Here is a 22685-nt window from a genome sequence, read left to right on the forward strand (position 1 = left end):
AACCCTAACTCATTTTCTCTAGCCTCGCTCCTGTAGGGCTTTCTGCCTCATTCCTTTTCCTTCCACCCTTGGGCGGGTGTCAGTAGTATGCCTTTGCAGTCTGGTGGGGGGAGACCTCCTTGTTAATTAATTCCTTGTTCACATCAGACATTGTTTTGGTTCAAGAATCATCCTCCTGGCTCTAAAGTAGAATCGACAGTCCCCACAGATATGCAACTACCAATTGCCCTGATTTCTTCCTCTCCTCAGAAATTATGCTTTTTGTCATTATCTTGTAGGGTGATGTGTGTTAAAGAAGGAAAGTCACACTACCCCGAACCAATGGCTGTCAGAAGGCATCACTCCGGCTGAGAATGAAATCCGCGCTAAGTCGGCAGTACAGCATAGTGGTTAAATGCCTGGGCCTTCAAGCTTGACAATCTGATTTTAAATTCTTGCTGAGAAAAATTTAAAAATTGTTTAATCTGGGTTGGGCACAGTGGCTCATGCCTGTAATCCCAGCACTTTGGGAGGCTGAGGCAAGGGGATTGCTTAAGGCCAGGAGTTCAGACCAGTCTAGGCAACATAGTGAGGCCCCACCTCTACAAAAAAATAAAAAAATTAGCCAGGCACAGTAGTGCATGCCTGTAGTCCCAGCTACTCAGGAGGCCAAGGTGGGAAAAAATTGCTTAAGCCCAGAAGTTCAAGGTTACTATGAGCTGTGATCATACATACCATTGCACTCCAGCCTGGGGTGACAGATCAAGACCTTGTCTCTAAAAAAAAAGAAAAAAAGTTACTCAATTTCTTGGTCTTAGTTCCTTCATCCATCTAACTTGACAAGGTTTTTGATAGGATTAAATGAAATGAGGTGAGTTAAACACTGAGCACAATAACTGGCACAAAGGAAGAACTCCATTTATGTTAGCTTATGTTATTGCTGTGAACTGAATGAGATCAAGCTGGGACAACAGCTATGTCATTCTCCGCAATCTAATAACTGCCAGAAAACAATAAAAACAAAAAGAAAATCCCAAATCCAAAACACTGCATCAATAGGTATACAATGGTGGATACCTAGGAATTTTAGCTGATATGTTTCATAAGTTGCCGTGTGTCGTAAGATGTGTTTTTACACCATGAACCCTTTGATGCCAATATTGGTAGGCCAGGAATAACACACGTATTAAACTCTTAGATTGTGATATTTGGTGATCAGTTATGGTGACTATGACTTGGCTGACCAGTAGCATATTTCTACCCATGCAATAATAAATGATTTTATAACAGTGTTCTATTATGTGTTTTGGCCAACACAACTAATATAAAGAATATGGAATTAAAATAAAGCTCTGAAAAACATGATTCCAAAGTCATCATCTGTTGGCATTTTAGAAGGACTATTGAGATCATCTAGTCCTACTCTAGACATTGAGGCTTCAAGATGTCAAGTGAGTAGACAGTTAGAATTAGTAGACACTAGGATCTAGGTCTCTTGAATCCTAATGTAATATTATTGTCATTCTCCATGGAAGTCTTTCATATAAACAACATCAAACCACACATCCAACATACTCTCACCCTAGTGCAGAATGGATGTCTGAGTCTGCAGGGGTCTGCAGAGCTCGTAAGTGTCACAGAACAACTCATCCATGCTCTAAAATATCCACAAATATTGAACTTCTTCATACATACTTATAAAAGTTTATCCCAAACATCCTCCATATATCTTCTCAGAAAACTGATTAATAAACCCATATCTTTACTCACACATATTCCATGCATATAGATGCTTTGATGGTTATTTACTGATCTCCCAATTCTAGGACACATCTAATACTCCGATGAGCCACCCCAAGACCATGCATCTCCAAATCTGCTGAACCCACCCCACTGCTACAGAGTCTTGGAACACTTGGAGATTGCACATATCAATGCAATAGGTGGAAACAAAACTTTACTTAACATTCTTTTGTATTTTAAATACTCATCACATGACTGTCTTTCTTACTTGCTGCTACCTAGTCAACAAGACGTTTTCTTTTTTTTATGTTCTGGCATATACGTACTTGTATTTCTTCCAGGGTGAGGGTCATAAGTTATACATATACCATCTATTACCTACCTGTGAGTCTCCATTTGCTATTTTTTAAAAATTTCAACATATATCACTTATATCAAGAATTTAAAAACAGTTTTATCTACTTACGATTGTTACGAGAATGAAGTTAGTTAATATTTATAAATGGTTTGGAATAATTCTTGGTACATAGGACTATGCCAAATCAATAATGTGGGAATTCTATGACATCCTTTGGAATAATATCATCACTTTCAGGAATTATATATTCTATCCACTAATCAGTAATTTACTTGTATATTGACTTACCTAAACAGATAGTTCAGCCCTTGCCTAAGCACGAGCATGTTTTAATTCCTGTCCAGATTTGTGACCAAGAAACACTTATAGCTGTCCCTTGGCATCTTCAGGGGATTGGGTTCAGGACACCTCTCCCCAAACACACACAGACACTATAGTCACAGATGCTCAAGTCCCTTATATAAAGTGATATATGTTTTCATATCTCCTACACACATCCTCCCATATACTTTAAATTATCTCTATAATTTATAATATCTAATACAATGCAAATGCTATGTAAATAGTTGTTATACTGTAGTTTTTATTTGTATTATTTTTATTGCTGCATTGATGTTTCTTATTGGTTTATTTTTCAAATATTTTTGATCCTCTGTTGGTTGAATACACGGGTGCAGAGGGCCAACTATACAATATGTGAAAATCCACCCGAACAACTACCATGGGCCAGCATTTCCGGAAGTGTATTCCATTGGCTATTAATATGTATTACATTTAAAAGAGATTTTATTTATTTTAAAATAAAGACAATGATCAAATTGTGAGTAAAGCATCCATGGTTATAGGTTGGTTATGATAGTTTTTATGGTACATTACTAATCCCTGAGAAGAATGTCCCAAATTTATCTGATCATAGAAACTTTTTGCCAAGTATCATCTGAAAGGCTGACTCTTGATTAGAAAAACGTGTAGGAAACATTTTCCTAGAGCCCCAATTGAAAGTGCTTTTACACCAACCCTCAGTTTAGAAATATGTTGAACCATCTAAAATTGCCAACACTAGAACTTTTCTGACCTACCAAAATGCAGTCACTTCATACGGTTCAAACTAAAAGCAATTTAAAATGATTATTCTCAACCAGTAGGAAGGCATGACATGTGAGTTTGAAAAAGCCTATTCATGTTGCTTTTAGGGTTTTTTTGGTTATAATATTTGATTTATTTTGAAATCTTAAACTACCCTGAAGAGGGATGTGATTACCTGGTGATAATGTCTTGAACATCCTCAAATGATGTTTTACCTGACTTACTCTCTAAGTAATATAAAGTTTCTTAAAAGGATACATAATATTCAACAATGACAAAAAAAGCAAAAACAAAAAAACAAATATTTTTAAGCACGTGACCTTGGTTTTTTTTTTTTTTTTTGCCCCATGAGAAGACCAAAGTTTAAGGTAATGACTGTTGTGAGTTTGATATAATTTTAAGTACTGATATGACAATTTTTTTTTTCTAGACATCAATTTTTACTCCAGCCTTTGGATCAGAAACTAAGGTCAGAATAAACAGTAACATGAGGACTGAAGAAGTAATAAAGCAACTTCTCCAAAAATTTAAGGTAATCTTTATCACTAAACCGAGCTATAAATATCTTATATATAATTTAACTGCAGACAAATGAATGCACTCTTCTGAAAAAGCTCTATGAATGTGTAAATCTAAATTGGATGTTCAGTTCTGAAGGCTTCTTTCTTGTGTATAAGACCATTTAGTAATTCTTCCCTGAGAAATTACCCCCAGGGGAGCAGAGGAGGTTTTGCTTCTGAAAGTGAAAAATGGAAGTGAAGAAACAGACACATAATTTGGGTGTAGTCAGCTTAGAAAACATCATATGGCAACTAAGAATTCACGTTTGTTCATTTTTTTTTCCATTGACAGATTGAAAATAGTCCTCAGGATTTTGCTCTTTACATTATTTTTGCAACAGGAGGTAAGAAAACTTGATCACTCTTTGTACTTGATCCAGCCTGTTATGGTTTTCTGCCCATGAGAAGGCAGGAGGGAGGTTGCTTACTTCGTTCTGTGGGAAAACAGGAGGGAGGGCAGGAGGGAGGGAGAGGGGGAAGGAGGGAAGGGGGTTTTAGGCCATTATTTAGATTCTACAATTTCAGGAAAGGTAACCTAAGAATAATAAGAGTTTATGCTGCAAAAGAGTTCATTAGCAGACACAAAATTATCAGAACGGAGACCAGCACCCTGGGAATCCATGGAGGGTTCCCCAGGAATTGCTAGGCACCCTTGTCTTTGCTCACCTCTGTACTGCTCTCTTTAGGGCTTTAACTGCTTGCTCTGGCTGTTGCCCACCTGTCCTCTCTCTCGGACCTTCTTACCGCCTCCTTCTTGGCACAGGGTCCGACCCGCTGTGGCAGTGCTCTCCCTTCCTCAGAGAGGCGCATTCAGAGCTCCGTGACGGTCGGAGGTTAGGAGCAGAACAGGGGACAGGCACTATGTGTGGCCTGCCAGCCGCAGAGCGTGACAGATTAAAGGATATAAGGCGATACTGAATGGAAATGAAAACCCCACAAATGAAAAAAAATTACTGAGGCATGTTGCTTTACAAAAGGCATGAATAGAACTGAAAATTTATCTGAGCATTCTAACCAAAGCAAGTTGGCATTCTTGGAGATGCTGAGTCAAACCTTGAGGGATAGTAAGAGAAATAAGACCATTTTTAGTCCATTCAAATGTTTTAATCTCAATTTACTTTTTTGAGTGAGTTCCTCCTCTCATAGGTGCTTTTCAGATCTTATTTCTTTCCATGTCAACTAAAGAAAGAAAATGAATGGGAAAATTGCCTTCCTTCTTTTCCTCTAGCCTGAACTCCTGACTGTGGGTGACGACTCTTGTTTGCATTTGCAGAACAGAGACGCCTGAAAGGGACAGACATCCCCCTACTGCAGCGGCTCCTCCAGGGACCTTCCAGAAACAACGCGCGCATTTTCCTCATGGATAAAGATGCAGAAGAAATTAGCAGTGATGTACGGATCCTGCGCCCTATGTCTGTCTTTGCTTCCCTTCTGACTCAGACCTCTCACATAAATGCTCTGCTTTTCTTTTTTCTCTTTTTTCTTAGGTGGCTCAGTACATTAACTTTCATTTTTCTCTCTTGGAATCCATTCTTCAAAGATTAAATGAAGAAGAGAAAAGAGAGATTCAACGAACAGTAACAAAGTAAGTCAAGAGCATGCATGCTAGGTACTTTAATAGGTCCAATGCACAAAACATGTCCAATTTTTAATGCTCCTTTCTCTTCTTTCATGTTCAGATTCAATAGAGAAAAGGCTATTATCCTGAAATGTCTTCAAAGCAAACGAGCAGTAAAAACAGAGACTACGGTTTAGCAGCACAGGCCACGACTGCTAAAACACTTCAACAAAGAGAGATATTACTATTTGGTGAATGCATAAAAATCTGTACTTGCATTCATACAAATATATATGACCTCAACTCTGTAGAAATTTGAATGTTGGAAAAGCTTGTTTCTCCCTGAGGTTGTGAACCTGAGGGTTCACAACTGGACTAAAATGAGCTTGAATTTAGTTTCAGTAACTGAAATAAGCCTGGATACCATGTATTCCAAATTTCCTTTCTAGTAAAACATGTAATGAACTCGAATATAAATGGTGTCTTCAAATACGCAGATTAATCTTCTTTTAGCTTGAACTCTCCAGAGAGCTGAAACATCATCACGCAACTAAAAAATGACTCAGAAGTTAAAGCTGCCAGTTCTTGAAATAAAAAAGAAGTACATTTTCACACTGTCAAGGAATCTGACGGGGACAGTGTTTCACAGCTCCTTGAAGACTCTGGCATTTCATAACGTCTGGGACTGTCTTTACATGGGTAGGTGACTTCTGGCTATCTGTGACATCAGAGCTGTCTGTCCTTTGGGAAGGAAAAGATTATGGACTCTGTTAAAAAATCCAGATTGTATTTTCTCAACCTGGGTCCTTTTTGTTTCTCTATATTCTACCGATGACTTCCCAAACTATTCTTAAGCTTTTTTTTAAAAGGTTAGTCAAAATCGTTTTCTTTCTTTATTTTTCCAAACAAATATACCACAGATACTTAATATACTGCATCAGCTAAAACAAAACTTGGCCCACAAGCACCTATTGCTTGCTAAATGGATGCAATGGATAAAGCAAAGCTGTTATAGCTGAAGCTAGACAGAGAATCTGGAGTTTTAATCCTGGCATCTTTCTTATTCTGCAAGACGGCTCTCAAGGCACTTGCAGGTCTGCTTAGTCATTTGAAAAAGCACTGAGAATGAAGAAATGCCACAAGTATCATCTATGATTTCATTATGAACTCTATATCAAAATGGAGTTTTATGTAATATCTTGCATTCTCTAAACTAATTTCATTTGCATTCCTAATAAGCATTGTAGGAAATTGTTTGATCCCATTACATGTACAGAAGAATAGTTGCAAGATTAATTATCAATATTAAAATCTGGAATATTTTTCAGACAAAGGTATTACTTCTCAGTATCACCAAAGCCTAAACTGGATGAAGATAAAAGTATACTATGGCCTTGTCAATCCTAGGAAATCTCTCTAAGTAAAGCAGAGGCTTATCTTTTTATCTATTAATTAATAAGAAAATAGTCTCATCTCACTAAAATAGGACAAATGTAATAGTTAAAATTCAGAACACTATAACATTTAGTGTCATATACCTGCCATAAACAGGACAAAAGATTAATCTTTAATAGATAGAAAGTCTATAAATTGCATAAGAAAAGTACTAAGCCTTGCACAGAAAAAAAAAGAAGGTAGATGGTGTAGAAAAAAAAATTACAGAAGAGGAAATACAAATAACTACTAAATGTATGAAACAAAAGTATCTTAATAGTGATCAACTGTGTTAATCTGTATCCAGTCAGGAGACAGAATCCGTGCAGTAATTTAAATAGGGGAAATTTAACCTAAGGAATTACTAAGCTGTGATAGGAGAGTAAGATAAAGGTGGAAAGAGAACTCTAAAGGGTCCCCTGAGGCCGAGGGAGAGAACTCTAAAAATGGAAAGCTTGGAACAGGGGGTTCTGAATTCGCTGGAGAAGGCGGGTTGTAGCGGGAAGACAGGAGAAGCGTGCTGGGTCGCCGGGAGCAGGACGGCAGGTGCCAGGCGAGCAGGCGCGCCCCTCTGCAGTGCGGATGGCCTGAGCGGGTGGCAGCCGGGAGGAACCTGGCATTGCCAAAGGGTGGCACAAAGGAGTCAGGGGCGCCTCCAGGCTGGGACTGAGAGCTGGAGGGCCTCCTTTGCAGGAACCTGCCACAGCTCTCTGCGAGATTCGGGGCGGGGCATCTTTGAGGCTGCTAGGACAAAGTCAGGCAAGTGGCTCCCCAGTTGGCCTGCGTCACAGGGCTGTGATGGGAGCAAAAGACAGCATGCTCCAGGGCTCTAGGTTTTACCACCACTGCCCAGATCAAAATCTGGAGACGCACGTAGGGGAACAAATGCTGGAGAAAGCTGCACCCTACAGGCAACTGGCCCTGGGAGAACCACTGTGGGCAGGGCAACAGGGGAAAAGGCCTGCTTTTCAGGATCCTGGTCGGCCAGGAAGCTGCAAAGACCTCTTCTTCCTGAAGTGTCTCTCCAGCGCCCTCTGCTGGCAAAGCTTGGCATCGTGCAAGCTGCAAAGGAAACGTTTTCAGGGAGCAAGCAACAGTGAATTTGAAACCGGGAGACAACAAAATAAATAATAGTAACACTTAAAAGATATTTGTTATATTATTATTTATTGTGACAGTAGGAAATCAAAAGTCTAAGCATTCAAAAAATAGAAAAAATATGAAAGAAGGAAAAAAATATCTACTCGTAGAATGTTATGTAGCTATTATAATTGTTTCCAAATAAATTTTAATTATAGGGATGCTTTCTTTATATATAAAAATAAGAATATATACACATATATTCTGAAATATTTATTATATCTATAAAAGATATATATGTGTGTGTTGATATATATGGTAGCGTACGCTAATATTTGTGTATGCAAACACGCTGACTGCCAAAAACATGCTAAAAGTGGTTATGTCTGGATTGTAGAATTATGAGCGATTCATGTTTTTCTAATTTTCTATATTTATTAAGTGTTCTATAATTAATATTTATTACTTCTTAAATCAGGAAATAAAAAATTATTATTTAAAAATTGTCAACAAAAAGAAAGTAGCAAGCACATGCAATCACAGAGTTCTGCTAGATGCAAAAATATTCAAATCACTTATTCAAATGAAACATTAGCATCACTTCTGTGGTAGTTTTAAAATATATCCATAACGTGTTTGTTACTCCTCCTTTCAAGAGATGGGGCCTAATTTTCCTCATCTTGCAAGTGGGCTGGACTTAGTGACTTCTTCTGATTTCATTTTATTTTTAACTGACAAATAGTAACTGTATATGTTTATAAGGTACAGTGGGATGTTATGATGTGTACATTGTGGAATTATTAAATCGAGCCAATTAACATATCTATCACCTCACATACTTATCATTTCTTTGTGATGAGAACATTTAAAGATCTCCAGTTTTGGAAATCAGTGTCTTCTAATAGAGGAAGCAGGAGCGACAGTGTGGGACTTGGACACTAGGTCATAAAAGTCACTGTGGCTTCCTCGTTGCTCTCTCTTGGATTACTCCATCTGGGAAAGCCAACTGCCACATGCTGATTGGCCCAGGGCAAAGGCTAAGGAACTGTGTGACCTTCTGCCCAAAGCCAGCAAGGAATGGAGGCCTCCCATGAAGAGCGGTGTGAGCGGCCATATTAAAAGTGGACCTTCCATCAGATGGCTGCAGCCCTGCCAGTGGCTTTAGGAGAGACCCTGAGCCAGAAAATCCGTCGAAACCAGGTCTGGATTCCTGATCCTCAGAAACTGTGTGAGATAAGAAATGTCTGTTGTGGTATGCTGCTAAATTTAGGATAATTTGTTACATAGCAATGGATAACGTATACTTGCAGAGACAAAAATCTGTTTATTTTAGCATCATTTTTACATAATACAAGAATATAAGTGTTTTTCACAAAACCATTTATTCTTGTTTTAGGTGGTCCAAATATTTCATTATTGGTTACATATTAGTTAAAATTAAAATCTAGGTAATATATTATACTTAATAGCCACTTTTTAGAAACATAAATTCTCAGGCCCCGCCCGAGACCTACTGGGTCAGACACTCTGTGAGTAGAACACATTCGCTTTTTTAACAAGCCTTCCAGGTGATTCTGATGCCACACTAAAACTTGAGAATTGTTGTCTTAGAATAATCACACAAAGGTAAACTTGACCTAACTTTAGAGATTATACATCATTATATATAGTCAGCATTTATCATCACCTGAAGAAGTAATTCTAGAAAACTTTAGTTAGCATGATGTAATCTTTAGACAAACTTTGACTTTCTCCTTTCACTTGGGGTGAAATCCTAAGAGGAAAGGAGAGAGAAGGGGAGGGAAGGGAACAGTATTTGGGCTTTTCAACCATTAAGGTAAAGGTTGATCTTGGCCACAAAGTGTAAGCAAAAGCACCCAGGAATGTTCCCAGAATGCTATTGGTGAAATCATTTGAATGAGTTGCTTTCAAACTCCAGAGCAAAACACTTCAAGAAAATTCCCCTGGAACTCCCAGGCCCAGAACCTTCCGCAGAAATGTTTATCTGAGTGGAGATGGGGTTGTTACGCAGGTGGAAACACACTTTCTGATTGCTTTACAAGAAGTAAAAAGACTTTAAAAAAATTAAAATGGACTCTAGTATAGGTTATTATTATATATTCATTATGTGCTCATCCAGGGGTCAAACATTTTCCATAAAGAGCCAGATGGTAAATATTTGGGGCTCTATTGTTTGTACAGTGTCTGTCCCAACTACTCAATTCTGCTGGTGTAGCCTGAACTCAGCTGCCATAGAAAATTCCTAAATAAATGGGTGTGGCTATTTGCCAATAAAACCTTATTTATATAAACAGGAACTGTAGCTGACATAGCTTAGGGGCTATAGTTGGCCCACTGTTGACTAGACTACAGATGCATGACTTTTAACATAAGCACAGGTACAGTTTAGCTGAATAGGTAAAATAGAAGCCATGTCAGGTAATTAAGGCATTCAAGGAAATTATTACCTTTGAAAACATTTCCCAAAGCCATTGCTAAACTTTACCCAAGTCCTAACCAGCCCCAGCTTGTTTTGCCAAAGCACAAACCTACTTTGTTTAGTTTAGTTTTGTTTTTTTTTTTTAACTACACACTTGCATTCCTCTACTCAGACTCCACTTGGGTTTCTGCACCTGAAGTCCTATTCCCGGTAGAGCAGTTGGTCCACGTCCCCCTGCACCGATTCCCCTCAGTGAATTTACATGCATTAGCTACCTCGATATCCTCAGCAATTTAATTTGCACAACTTAACCATTTTATGAAAAACCATTGACTTGTTAACCAAGTGCAATTAGATTAATGACAGAAATAGTCTCCAGGGAGTTAGTTTGGTGTGTGTAGGCACTCTTCTCTCTTGTCATTGTTGGTGATGCTTCCCGATTTTTCCCAGAATTTTCTAGAACAAAACTCCAGTTTTTCCAGGTAGGTGTTTAAACTGTTATTTCTTTGAAATTATTCTATATTTCCCAAGGATACCATTTCCCTACAATTACCAAAGGTCTTCAATTCATCCTTCTTCCTGCCACTCCCAAATCTAAGCAACCCCTGCCCATCTGGTGTTATGACTGTTGTATCCATCTCTGTTCATGTCTAATTCTCCTAGCTTCCTCAAATATGCACAAATATTAACATACTGTAAACCCAAATGTAGTAAATTACCCCAGTCCATCTAGACTGTGATTTTCTCCTAATCCACTTGTGATTGGAATGAGAATAGGGTTTTTCTTGCATTCCTTTATTTTTTTACTTTAATAAACCCTAAGAGTGGTAGGAGAGTAAACAAGGAAACGGGGGTGTCTCTTCCTAAAAACACAAGACTTTTCTCTGCTTGGCAGCACATCGCCAGGTGAGTAAAATCTACAATTTATTGGGACTGCATCTCTGTTGCATGTGGTTTCTGCTTCACAAGGTTTCTGAGGAGCTGAAATCAGAAATGAGGAACAAAAGCACAAGCAGCCCGAGTCTGGAAGGCCAGCTCACAGCCGGCCCTGGCTATTTAGAACTGGAGCCACCCACACCGTTTTGTCACGCCCACTCTTAAGGCTAAGAGCCCTGAACATGCCGGGATCTTCTGTGTTCACAACATCCATCTCCATCTTCATGTTTACTAAACACAGTTTTACCGCAAGCACACTTCCTCGATGTAACTACTACATTAAATTTAATTCTCTTCATGTACTTATTACTTGGATAAACATTTTTGTTTTCTCCTATTTCATTGTGTATGTACTCATATAGTGGAAAATTACAGAGCCATTAGAGTGCTGTTTTGAATAATAGTGACAAAAATGCGTATAGTATATAATATTTAAAAAGCTATGTTAAGAAATAATGGCAACAGCCAATATCTTTTGAGGGTATTAATATTTATAGTGTTTCAGGCAATGTGCTGATAATTTGACACATGTTGTCTCCTGGTATGCTTTCTGTTATTTTCTATAAAGGGCTCTATATCATCTCCATTTTGCATTTGGAACTGTGGTTTTAGATTCCTTGGGGACAATTTAAGTCTGAGCATATATCACAAACCGGTGGTGTAAGCCTCCTTCCCAGAAGGCATGGGGATTAGGAACCACTTATGAGAACTCATCCCGAGATGAGTTAGGGATGAGTTAGAAGCCAGGCTCGAGGACTTCCATGCAGTAAGAAAGGTTTTCTTGGTCAGTGGGCGACAGGAATAATTCTGTGGTTTCTGGCCGGACCTCCATTAGACTCACTCCTAAGCTACGTAGAGATCAGGGTAACTCTGAAAAAGTACTTTCATTAAAGTCTTGCAAACCATTAAGACACAAGCTGCTGTGCCACGGCACCCTCTAAAAATGTGTGTAAACCTGGAGGTGGTGGCGGTATTATCTTCCACTTGCAATAAAACATAAAGCAGCTTATTTTTTTTAGGCAAAGTCTCACTCTGTTGCCCGGGCTAGAGTGCCGTGGCGTCAGCCTAGCTCACAGCAACCTCACACTCCTGGGCTCAAGCGATCCTCCTGCCTCAGCCTCCCGAGTAGCTGGGACTACAGGCATGCACCGCCATGCGTGGCTAATTTTTTCTATGTATTTTTAGTTGTCCAGCTAATTTCTTTCTATGTTTTTAGTAGAGACGGGGTCTCGCTCTTGCTCAGGCTGGTTTTGAACTCTCGGCTGTGAGCGATCCACCCGCCTCCTCGGCCTCCCAGAGTGCTAGGATGACAGGCCTGAGCCACCGCGCCCGGCCGTAAAGCAGCTTTACCATTTCAAAGGACTCGACCTGCAGCCGAGTGGGAGACAGGGGTGCCGGAGGGCAGGACTGTACCCCATGTGCGGGATTAGTGCCGGGGAGGGCAGCCTTGAAGAATTCCCGGGGCAGGGAGAGGGAAGGGGAGTTTCTCGAGCTCTTGTCTGAGGATTCTGGGGATAGTTGCTGGAACTGAAATTCTACATAAGCAGGGAGGAGCAAGAACCTGCAAAACCTAAGCTATTCATCATGTAGAACCAAAGACTGACGGACAGAAGGCAATTGTGGAAGTGTGCACTTCTACACATAAGTGACGTTATATATTCCTATATTCTACATATATTTATAATGGGTATCTCTGCATTGTTGGAATTAAATGATTATATTTTCCTCTTTCTATGCTTCTGTATTTTCTGAATTTTCTAAAATAACTATCTTTTACTTTAACAGTTAAAAAATAAATATTTTTAAAAGAACTAGAATAATAAGAGCATTTTTTTCTACCCAACTGTTCTATACATATTCAATCTTCATTCTAAATTAGTGCTGAACTTGATCCCATTTGAGAAAAAACAACACTGTGTCTGTGTCTCCATCTCATTCAAGTCTGTGTGATTAAGATATATAGTCAAGCCAATTTGTACTAACTTGGAATAATAATTTTCAGTTTTTATCAAATTAATTATTTAAAGTGATTAATACAGAGTATTCCCCATTGGGATTTGGTGGGTTTTGTCTCAGAAGACATTTTCCTACAGAAACAATATTGCTCGCGATGCTGAAATTCACTAGCAAACCCATAAAAGCATAAGGTAGCTTGAGTCGCTGGTTACAGTAACCTGCCGTAACGGGCACCTTGGAGAAAATCAAAGAGCAGACTCTGCAGGTCTACGTGACGGGCTTGCTGTATTTCCAACACCCGTCTGGGCCTTCCATGGTCTGGAGTAGGGGATTTAACACCACAAGGGGCCAAGGCTGGTGTAGGAATGGGACAGAGTTTCCCGCTACTTCATGCAAATTCTGGACTTCTCTTTTCTTTGAATATCATGAAAAGGCCACAGACTTTGAAGTCAAAGTGACTTTGGTTCAAGTTGCGTCCTCCACTCACTAGTTTATTTGATGATGAGCAGGACGTTTAACCTCTCTGATCCTCATCTGTAAAAGAGAAAATTCACACATGTATCTTGCCAGGGTGGACCAAAAATAATACATTAAAAGGCTGGGAACAGTCACTGGCACACTGAAGGCACTCAATAAATGGTGACAGGGTGGGACTGGGGTGAGGGGTAAAAACCTACCTTTTGGGTACAATGAACACTATTCTGGTGATGGACACACTAAAAGCCCTGACTTAGGCGTCATACAAGGTATCCATGTAACAAAACCATGTGTGCCCTACTAATGTTTTGAAGTAAAATAAATAAAATTAAGCATGGATATGTAAAAATAATAATAAATGGTGACAAAGGTAATAATAATGAAGAAGAAGAGTAACAATATTATAATGCAACTTCCATTTCAAATTACTGGTTGCTTCCAACCATGACCTCCCTCCTCCCTAACCCCACAATAAATGGTACCTTGCCATGGCTTCTCCTAGTTATTCATTTATTCATTCAGCAAATAATTAATGAGCATCTTCATGATTTCCCTGGGGATTTGAATTGTAGATTCAACAATAACAGGGGAGGCAGGAAGGCCCCTCACACGTAAGCTCCTTCTCTTTCCTCACTTACAAGCTGCAGGATCCCGAGTGCGGCTTCCTGGCCTGGCCCCTCCTCGCCCTTCTAGTCTCGTCTCTGAAAGTTTCTCTCCCTCCTCTTACCCCACGCCTCCGTCCTACTGAACCACGCTGCTTTCTTCTCCTCCCTGCTGGGCCAGCTTGTTTCCCAGAGGGATCCGAAGAGGGAAGATGAACACGACTGCTAAGTTTCCAGATCAGACAGTAGCTGCTCATTTAAGCAAGGAGAACTGAGGACAGGCAAGACATGGCATGGGGACAGGCAAGACAAAAAGCCTCCCATTATTAGAAGGCAGAAGGTCTGGGAATGAAATTTGGGGCAAAGTATTAAGGCGCCATGTTATCTCTCCCTGGTACTCAAGCTATGAAGGCTGCCATTTCCACGACTGCGGATTCTGTGCGACGTGGAAGCTGGATAACACCCCAAACCCACCGCTGCAACCCTCTCCTGCTCCCTTCCTCCCTCCCCGATCTTGCTGCCTACCAACCCGGCTGCTTTTATTTCAAAATACTTCCCTTAATCTCTTCTACTCTTTTAGTTTTAATTTTTTAATGTCATAAATCCAATTTTATTTCAAAAGATTTCAGGGCTACAAATGTTTTTGGTTACATGTATCAATTTTGTCATGCTTGAGTCAGGGTTATGAGTGTGCCCGTCACCCCGATGGTGCTCATTGTACCGGTTAGGTAGGGACACCCGTTCCCTTCTCCCCTCCCCTTTGCTTGATTTCCCTTAAGTTTTACTTCTCTCTGTGCACGTGTGCTCATCGCTTAGTTCCAATTTAATAGCAGGTACATGTGGTGCTTGTTTTTCCATTCTTTAGATACTTCACTTAGGATAATGGTTTCCAGTTTCATCCAAATATTTGCAGAAGGCCTTAATTCATCCTTCTTCATGGCTGAGTAGTACTCCATGGCACACACATACCACATTTTGTTAATCCACTCATGCATTAATGGGAACTTGGGTTGTTTCCACATCTTTGTTGTTGTGAATTGTGCTGCAATAAACATTTGAGGGCAGGTGTCTTTTTGACACAATGACTTCTTTTCCTTTGGGTAAATACCTACGAGTGGGATTGCTGGATCAAATGGTGGGTCTACTTTTAATATACCTTTTTAAACCTTAATTCTATTTTTGATCTTCAATACTATCGACTTGTTAATTCTTTTCCTTTGAACTTTTATTCCCTTTTTATTTTTTCTATCTTAACTCTCTAAATTTTTTTATGACCTCAACTTCTACTTTCTCTTTATTGCCCTGCTGAATTTTTTTTTCCCTTCTAGAATCCCCTTAACTTGTTTTGTTTGTTTGTTTGTTTTGTGTAGATTTGTGCTGAGACGGTCAGGCAGAATTATGTAAGGGTGAAATCCACGGAAAAGGCCCTGGCCACTCTCCTGGGAAGTAGGAGGGCTTTATGTTTCCAGACTAGCCTTTAACTCGCAAGATGGGCCCTCCCAGGACATTCCAGAGATGCCCACAGTAACTGTCTGTATGCTACTGTTTTCTCTAAACAGAGAACATGGTGAATTTATCAGACTAGAGATGCTTCCGAATATTTTACACTTTGTATTATCGAGCTCCCTGTTTTAAGAGTCATGGAGCTCAATACTACAAGCACTTGATTTAGGACACACCAACAGCCAGATGAGGTAGCTAAGCATTTGCACTTTGGGCCAAACTGCTTAGGTTCAAATCCCAGCTCAATAACCCATGTCCCTGTTCATGATCTCATACCAGGTCCTATCAGCCTGAGATTGTTCATAATTAAAATGGGACGATAATATTACCTACTTCATAAAGTTGTGGCAAGGACTTAGTGAGATGACACACATACAGTGGAGCATATCTATATGCAGGGAACTTCTGCTAAAAGAGGCAAAGCCCACACTCTGGAGGTGAAATAGACTTCTTTCTCCTTATGTTCTCACATCAAGCCTGGGCTAAATAAAAAATGTCGAGCAGAATGTTATAATGGTCTTTGGGTGCTTAGTGGAAAGTTTTAAAGTCTGGTTTGTGATCAGCTCACCTTAGGAGATGAAGGAAGGACTTGAAGGGTCAAAAAGTTTAAGAATTGCAAGTACTGTTATAAAATAGAAAAAGTCACAACCTTGTGCTTGCCGACCATGAGTATATGTTCATTCCCAAGGGAAAAAAAAACTTTGCCTCACTCAGCAAGGTGATATTTTTGGATGAATAATATTTACACTCTGCCTTGACAGAATGAATCTTGGAGGAAATAAAATAATAAAAAGAAATAATCTATCACTTCTGATGATCTTGGGGGAGAAGGAACAGGGAGGACCAGGGACTGGTGTCTCCTGAGGTCAGGACAGGGACATGCAAGAAGGGTGTCTGGGCACTGCCGGGCAGCTGTCCCCACTGTGGGGGGTTGGAGGGCCTTCATTGCATCCTCCTGGTTCAGGGAAACTGGAACTTCACCCTGTTTTTTTTTCCTGGAACAGTCCTTTTTGGTGGATTCCAACAGGGACCTCTAACATCACATCCATCACCAATGGAATTTATTCCAAGGGAGAATGCCTGGATCCTGGGACCATCTTGGGTCTGAGCTCAAGAGTAGGGTGGGATTGGAGACACGGATGATTGATGCCATTAAAGAAAGATATTTCTTTGCAAGAAAAGAGCCGCTCTTTTCTAAGACCTGATAAGTGCTTTTATTCAAGCCAGCTATGTGGCTGGGGTAGACAGACTTGTAGGAAACGCCACCCGCTTGTAAGATCTCAATAACCTTGTGCTCTCAGCAGCCAAGGGCAAGACCAGCCAGCTGCCCTAAGGTTCTGTGTGCTGCATGTACTACCATGGCCACGGCCACGCCGGCCACGCCGCACTCACCTAGGTCACTTGGGAAGTCCAAGTCTCCCTGATCATCCGCCATCATGTGGTGCTTTCCATATCCCTGACCTACCCCACCCCCTGCTCTCCTCCCCCCGCTTAACTCTTCCTCTGACTCCTTTGTAGCCCGTGGCTTTCTCATCGGAAAACTCCCCTGTGTCTACAGCCTCTTCTCTGAACTTCTTTTTCTGGCTCTATGCAAAACACGAGGCTCCCTTAAGGACCCTGCTTCCTCCAAGACTCTTAAGATGAGGCTATTTTTGCTTGAACAGCACTGATCTTAGCACCTGGTTCATTTTTACTAATTCTAACATATCTCTCCTTCATCCACTTCTAAAAGCCATAGCTGCATTGCAGAAGATGACATCAAACTTTCCATCCCCTACCCCTATTTATTTCTGCCACATAGAGAAAGCCTCGTTGCACCCCCTCATTTTTGAAGACCTCAGACCCAGTGAATTGCCTCACTTTCGAACATTGTCTTGTCATTCATCATTTTCTGTAATTTCAGCAATTACATTAACGATCCACATATGGCAGACTGATTGCAAAATTGGACCCAATTGTTTACCTTTCCCTGTATCCCTATCCTTTACAATGTGACTTTTCAACTCTTCCTATCAAAAACTGGAGTCTACTTCCATATCCTTTTAATCGGGGCTGGCGCTGTGACCTCCCTCACAGCAAAATCAGCATTGCGCATTTCCAAACCTGGGCCTCAGTGGCCTCCACGCTTCTCCTTTCTCCCAGCTATCATACGAAGAAGGCTGGGTTAGCCTGACAGACAACGGGGACCGCCTGCAGCAGCGACAACTCAGCCCAGGCCAGCCCGGCTGACTTAGCAGCCAGACGAGCAGGCCTAGATGAGAATGGCTAAGGCCGGCCCAGATCAGCAACTCATTCAATCAACCCACAGACACTCGAGCAATAATAGTTGATGTTTTTTTTGTTGTTTTTTTTTTGAGACAGAGTCTCACTTTGTTGTCCAGGCTAGAGTGAGTGCTGTGGCGTCAGCCTAGCTCACAGCAACCTCAAACTCCTGGGCTCGAGTGATCCTTCTGCCTCAGCCTCCCGAGTAGCTGGGACTACAGGCATGCGCCCATGCCCGGCTAATTTTTTATATATATATATATCAGTTGGCCAATTAATTTCTTTCTGTTTATAGTAGAGACGGGGTCTCGCTCTTGCTCAGGCTGGTTTTGAACTCCTGACCTTGAGCAATCCGCCCGCCTTGGCCTCCCAAGAGCTAGGATTACAGGCGTGAGCCACAGCGCCCGGCCATAGTTGATGTTTTAAGTCACTACATTTTGGTGTGATTTGTTATGCAGCAAAAATTAATTGATACATATATGAGGAGAAGATAAGAGAAAAAAAATTGATAACGGACCGCAGTAGCAGGAGGGAAGGGGCGGACAACATAGAGGAATGACTAAATATACCAGTGGATGCTGTGACAGTGGATGTGTGAAAGAAGGAATGAAAAGGACCGCTGCTGAGCCTGTTAATTAAGATACAGTTACAGGCCGGGCGCGGTGGCTCACGCCTGTAATCCTAGCACTCTGGGAGGCTGAGGCGAGCGGATTGCTCAAGGTCAAGAGTTCAAAACCAGCCTGAGCAAGAGTGAGACCCCGTCTCTACTATAAATAGAAAGAAATTAATTGGCCAACTAATATATATATATATATATATGTATATATATATATATATAAATTAGCCAGGCATGGTGGCGAATGCCTGTAGTCCCAGCTACTCGGGAGGCTGAGGCAGGAGGATCACTTGAGCCCAGGAGATTGAGGTTGCTGTGAGCTAGGCTGACGCCATGGCACTCACTCTAGCCTGGGCAACAAGCGAGACTCTGTCTCAAAAAAAAAAAAAAAAAAAAAAGATACAGTTACAGAAATTCCTTGGAGCCAGGATGAAAATCCAACCCTTTTTCTTTCATGGCTGAAGCCATTCACCTCTTTACTGACTTAGATCCGCACACCAGGGAGGGCCAAACTGCCTCAGCAACGCACTTGCTCTCCCGGTCAGCCCCTGGTAGTGGGTGCAAACTCCAAAAACTTAAAAAGGCGTCTGGCCTTCAAGGTCGTCAACAACCGAGATGAGGAGAGGAGAGGAGAGAGGAGAGAGGAAGCCTGACCCGCAGTGGGCCCCAAGAACACAGAAAGGTGTTCCAAATGGCGGCTACCAGTATATAAAGAACATTTCAGAGACAGAGTTACCTGAAAGGCTTAGAAAAGAAGGCCCCAGGACCACACCCTCCTCCAGGAACTAAGTCCTGCTTCTACTATAACCAACTGGGTCACAGAATAAAAATGCGCCAGGAAGTGAGCTTGGCTGGGACCATGGGGGGCGCCGGAAGCAGGAGCGCCCTCTCCTTGAGACAGGGCCCACGCTCACCGTCCGGACTGGTGGCCCCTAAGCCAGCATCGTCTACACCCATGGACCCCCTGGGACGGCTTCAGTCTGACACACTGACCCTGGCTCTGGAACACACTTTGCTTTGCAACATTGAAATGATGGAGCCCTAGGTAACTCTAGGTCACGGGTAAGCAGGTCAATTTTCTAATTAAACTGGGGCCACTTACTTTGCTCTTCCTGGATTTGGGGCCCTCTTTCCCCTCCCCGTCTGCATCCTCAGGGTGGAAGGTAGAACACAACGCTCCTGTGAACTCCACAGCCCCTCTGCTCCCGGGGAAGCAGGGCTTTTCTCACTTCTTTTCCAGTAGTTCCCAACTGCTCCACCCCTTGCTGGGGAAAGATCTTAGGTTAAGTTAAGCACCCAACTCCTTTTAACAGCACAGGCTGCCTTTCTTAGACTCCTGGGGAAAGCTTAGCTGGGACTTTACAGACAACCTTACTCCTTTCTGGGTATACTCCGTGCTTTCAAAATATTTAATAAAAACTTTCTGCCTTGTTTCACCTAAAAATATCTACTTCTGTCTATTTGTCCATATATTTGTGTGTCTGCATACATCATGCATGTATGGGATGTTTTAGTACCAATACATGTAAAAGAGCTCTAACTCATTGGCTTCAAAAAAGTAAGTGCTTAAATCCAATATTTTTATCAAGACCATATGAAAGAACCCAAATGTCTTTTAGTTCATGTGCCTTTGGTAACCTTTGAATCTATAAATCTAAAGCCACTTTTTCACTTACAAATATGTGTTTGAAATGTAACATTCTCTCACCCAGAGCGGAAGTGAGCCTAACGCGGGATGTCCCTGCATGTGCGGCCTTCGCACACCGGCTCTTTCTGTGCACATTCCACACGTTAATGTCTAGCAGTGTTCATGACTCTATTAACAGTGGTGATTTCTGAGAACAATATGACTCTCCACATAAATTCTAGTAGTCGTTATGCCTTATTTATCTCATCCTTACACCTGGGAGATATAGATTATAAATAGGATTTTCTGTCTGCATCTAGTAAACTTCTCTGAAGAGTTTGACATTTAATGTAGTGAAGAAAACAAGAAAAGATCAACAGTCTTCATTATTTCAGATGAACCTTTATGGAAAGTGTTCTGTCATTTGAGGGAAATGAAAAACTTCTTTATATTCTTTTCAAGTAATTACTATTAACAGTTAACCTTTTTCTGGTGAATATTTTTTTCCAGGACATTATGACCCTGATAAATTCATGACAATGAAGAAACGAAGAAACCTTGCTGATGGATTACATTCATTAATGAATACTGGATTTTAAAACAAGTCGTATCAATTTTCTTGTTTTTTCAAGATTATGACATGCAGGCCTTGCAATACGTAATCGATAAACACCTTTGGCAAATATTGATCTGCAATGTCTCATTTTCTGGAAATGCTTGTTGACATGTACAAAGTTCTAAAGTGGCCAGGTAAAGAAGGTAAACATGTACAAACTCAGATGAAATCAATGGTCAGGGTTCAAGTTCCGGGGGGGTAGGAGTACAAGCATCGGAAGCAAACCCAGAAGAATGGGACCTGCTTTGTTGAGTGCCACTGTGGTCCTGGCACTTTGGCGTTCAGATAGACAGCAATGTTATTATTTTTTGAATGAGAAATTAAGACTCAGGGTCACATAAATTACTCATGAACTCACAAGTAAAAATTCAGGTCTGTCTGACTTCAGAGCTCTCACCACCCAGGAGCTTGTGATAAAAGCTGAGGCTTCCATGTCCTCAGCTATTGTCTGCTTTGCTACCATCCAGTTCTGCGGTCTAGGGCCAGGGAATTACTGGTTAAATAACGGTTGTAAGAAGCCTGTACATGAAAAGTCCAAAATTTTGGAAATGAGAGATCATTGGTTATTGCTTTACCTATTCCTGTTCTCAGTTTTCTCATTTATAAATGGCAGGTTGGGACCAGAAACTCTCTAAGGATAATGTCCATTACTCAATCCTGCTACCCACATATTCTCATTTCTGGTTTTCTAAGCAAAAAAAAAAAAAAAAAAAAACAAGCAAGAAAGGTGTATTTCCCTGAAAAACAACAAATCTGTTATGATTTATGTTTGGGCCACATCAGCTTATGGTAAAGAACATGGATGGCCTGGGTGATAGCTGGCCAAGGTCAGCAAGGGGAAGGCATTTTTGGCAGGTTTCCATCATCCATTTTGGTGTCCTTTATTTATTTATTTTTGTTTTTGTGAGACACAGTCACTCTGTTGCCTGGGCTAGAGTGCCATAGCGTCAGCCTAGCTCACAGCAACCTCAAACTCCTGGGCTCAAGTGATCCTCCTGCCTCAGCCTCCCAAGTAGCTGGGACTACAGACATGCACCACCATGCCCAGCTAATTTTTTCTATATATACTAGTTGGCCAATTAATTTCTTTCTATTTATAGTAGAGATGGTGTCTCGCTCTTGCCCAGGCTGGTCTTGAACTCCTGAGCTCAAGCAATCCTCCCACCTTGGCCTCCCAGAGTGTTAGGATTAGGGTGTGAGGCACCTCGCCTGGCCCATTTTGGTGTCCTTTCAACGGTCCTAATGCTCAATGTCTCTCCTGTCATGCATGCTTAAAGTCCTTCCCTCGAAATCTTGCTCTCAGCCTGCTAGAACTATCAGAACTGTACCTGTTAGACTAGGTCCAGTTCTTCGGCAAGTCCTTTGAATGCATGCTGCCAGACTGTCACCATGCAGACAGTACTAATTGATCACTGCTCACTCTCGCGCTCGCGCTCTCTCTCCCCCTCTGGGCCTAGGCTCAGTCTTAGAACCATCACAGCACAGTGCTGCAGGACAGCCACTGTCAATTGATCGGAGCTAACATTGAAGGGAAAAACTGTAATCTGTGTGCTAAACTAATTCTTCCTTTAAAAAAATAATCAGCCAAAATTAATTTTCCAAAAGAACCTTCCTCTCAGAGACATTTGCAGTCAGTAAGAGATTCTTGAAAATGTAAGAAGTCCTTTGTTAGGTAACTAGTGGTGGAGTTCCAGACCATAGAATGGACAAGCAGTGGAAATTATTTAAGCAAAGGGAAGGAGATGGGTTTTTTAATCCTATTCAATAGACACTACTGTGGAATTTGCTCTTTAAGAAAGGAAGCTCTTCAGGCTGCCCGTTAAAATAAAAAAAAATGGAAGGTATACAAATG

The 22685-nt window shown here is 41.1% G+C and overlaps 1 protein-coding gene across 2 annotated transcripts in view; it reads left to right on the forward strand.

Moving 5' to 3' along the window:
• Positions 1-9175, forward strand: part of RASSF6 (Ras association domain family member 6) — a 44303-nt gene extending 35128 nt beyond the window's left edge. For both annotated transcript variants that reach the window (XM_075997961.1, XM_075997962.1), the window contains 5 exons: positions 3597-3698; positions 4019-4070; positions 5000-5118; positions 5214-5311; positions 5406-9175. In XM_075997961.1, coding sequence (XP_075854076.1) covers positions 3597-3698; positions 4019-4070; positions 5000-5118; positions 5214-5311; positions 5406-5481 — 447 coding nt within the window. In that variant the 3' untranslated portion in view covers positions 5482-9175. The remainder of the gene's footprint in view (positions 1-3596; positions 3699-4018; positions 4071-4999; positions 5119-5213; positions 5312-5405) is intronic.
• The last annotated feature ends 13510 nt before the right edge of the window (positions 9176-22685 follow it).

This window comes from Microcebus murinus, chromosome 26 (assembly GCF_040939455.1).
Source record: "Microcebus murinus isolate Inina chromosome 26, M.murinus_Inina_mat1.0, whole genome shotgun sequence".
Lineage (NCBI taxonomy): Eukaryota > Metazoa > Chordata > Mammalia > Primates > Cheirogaleidae > Microcebus > Microcebus murinus.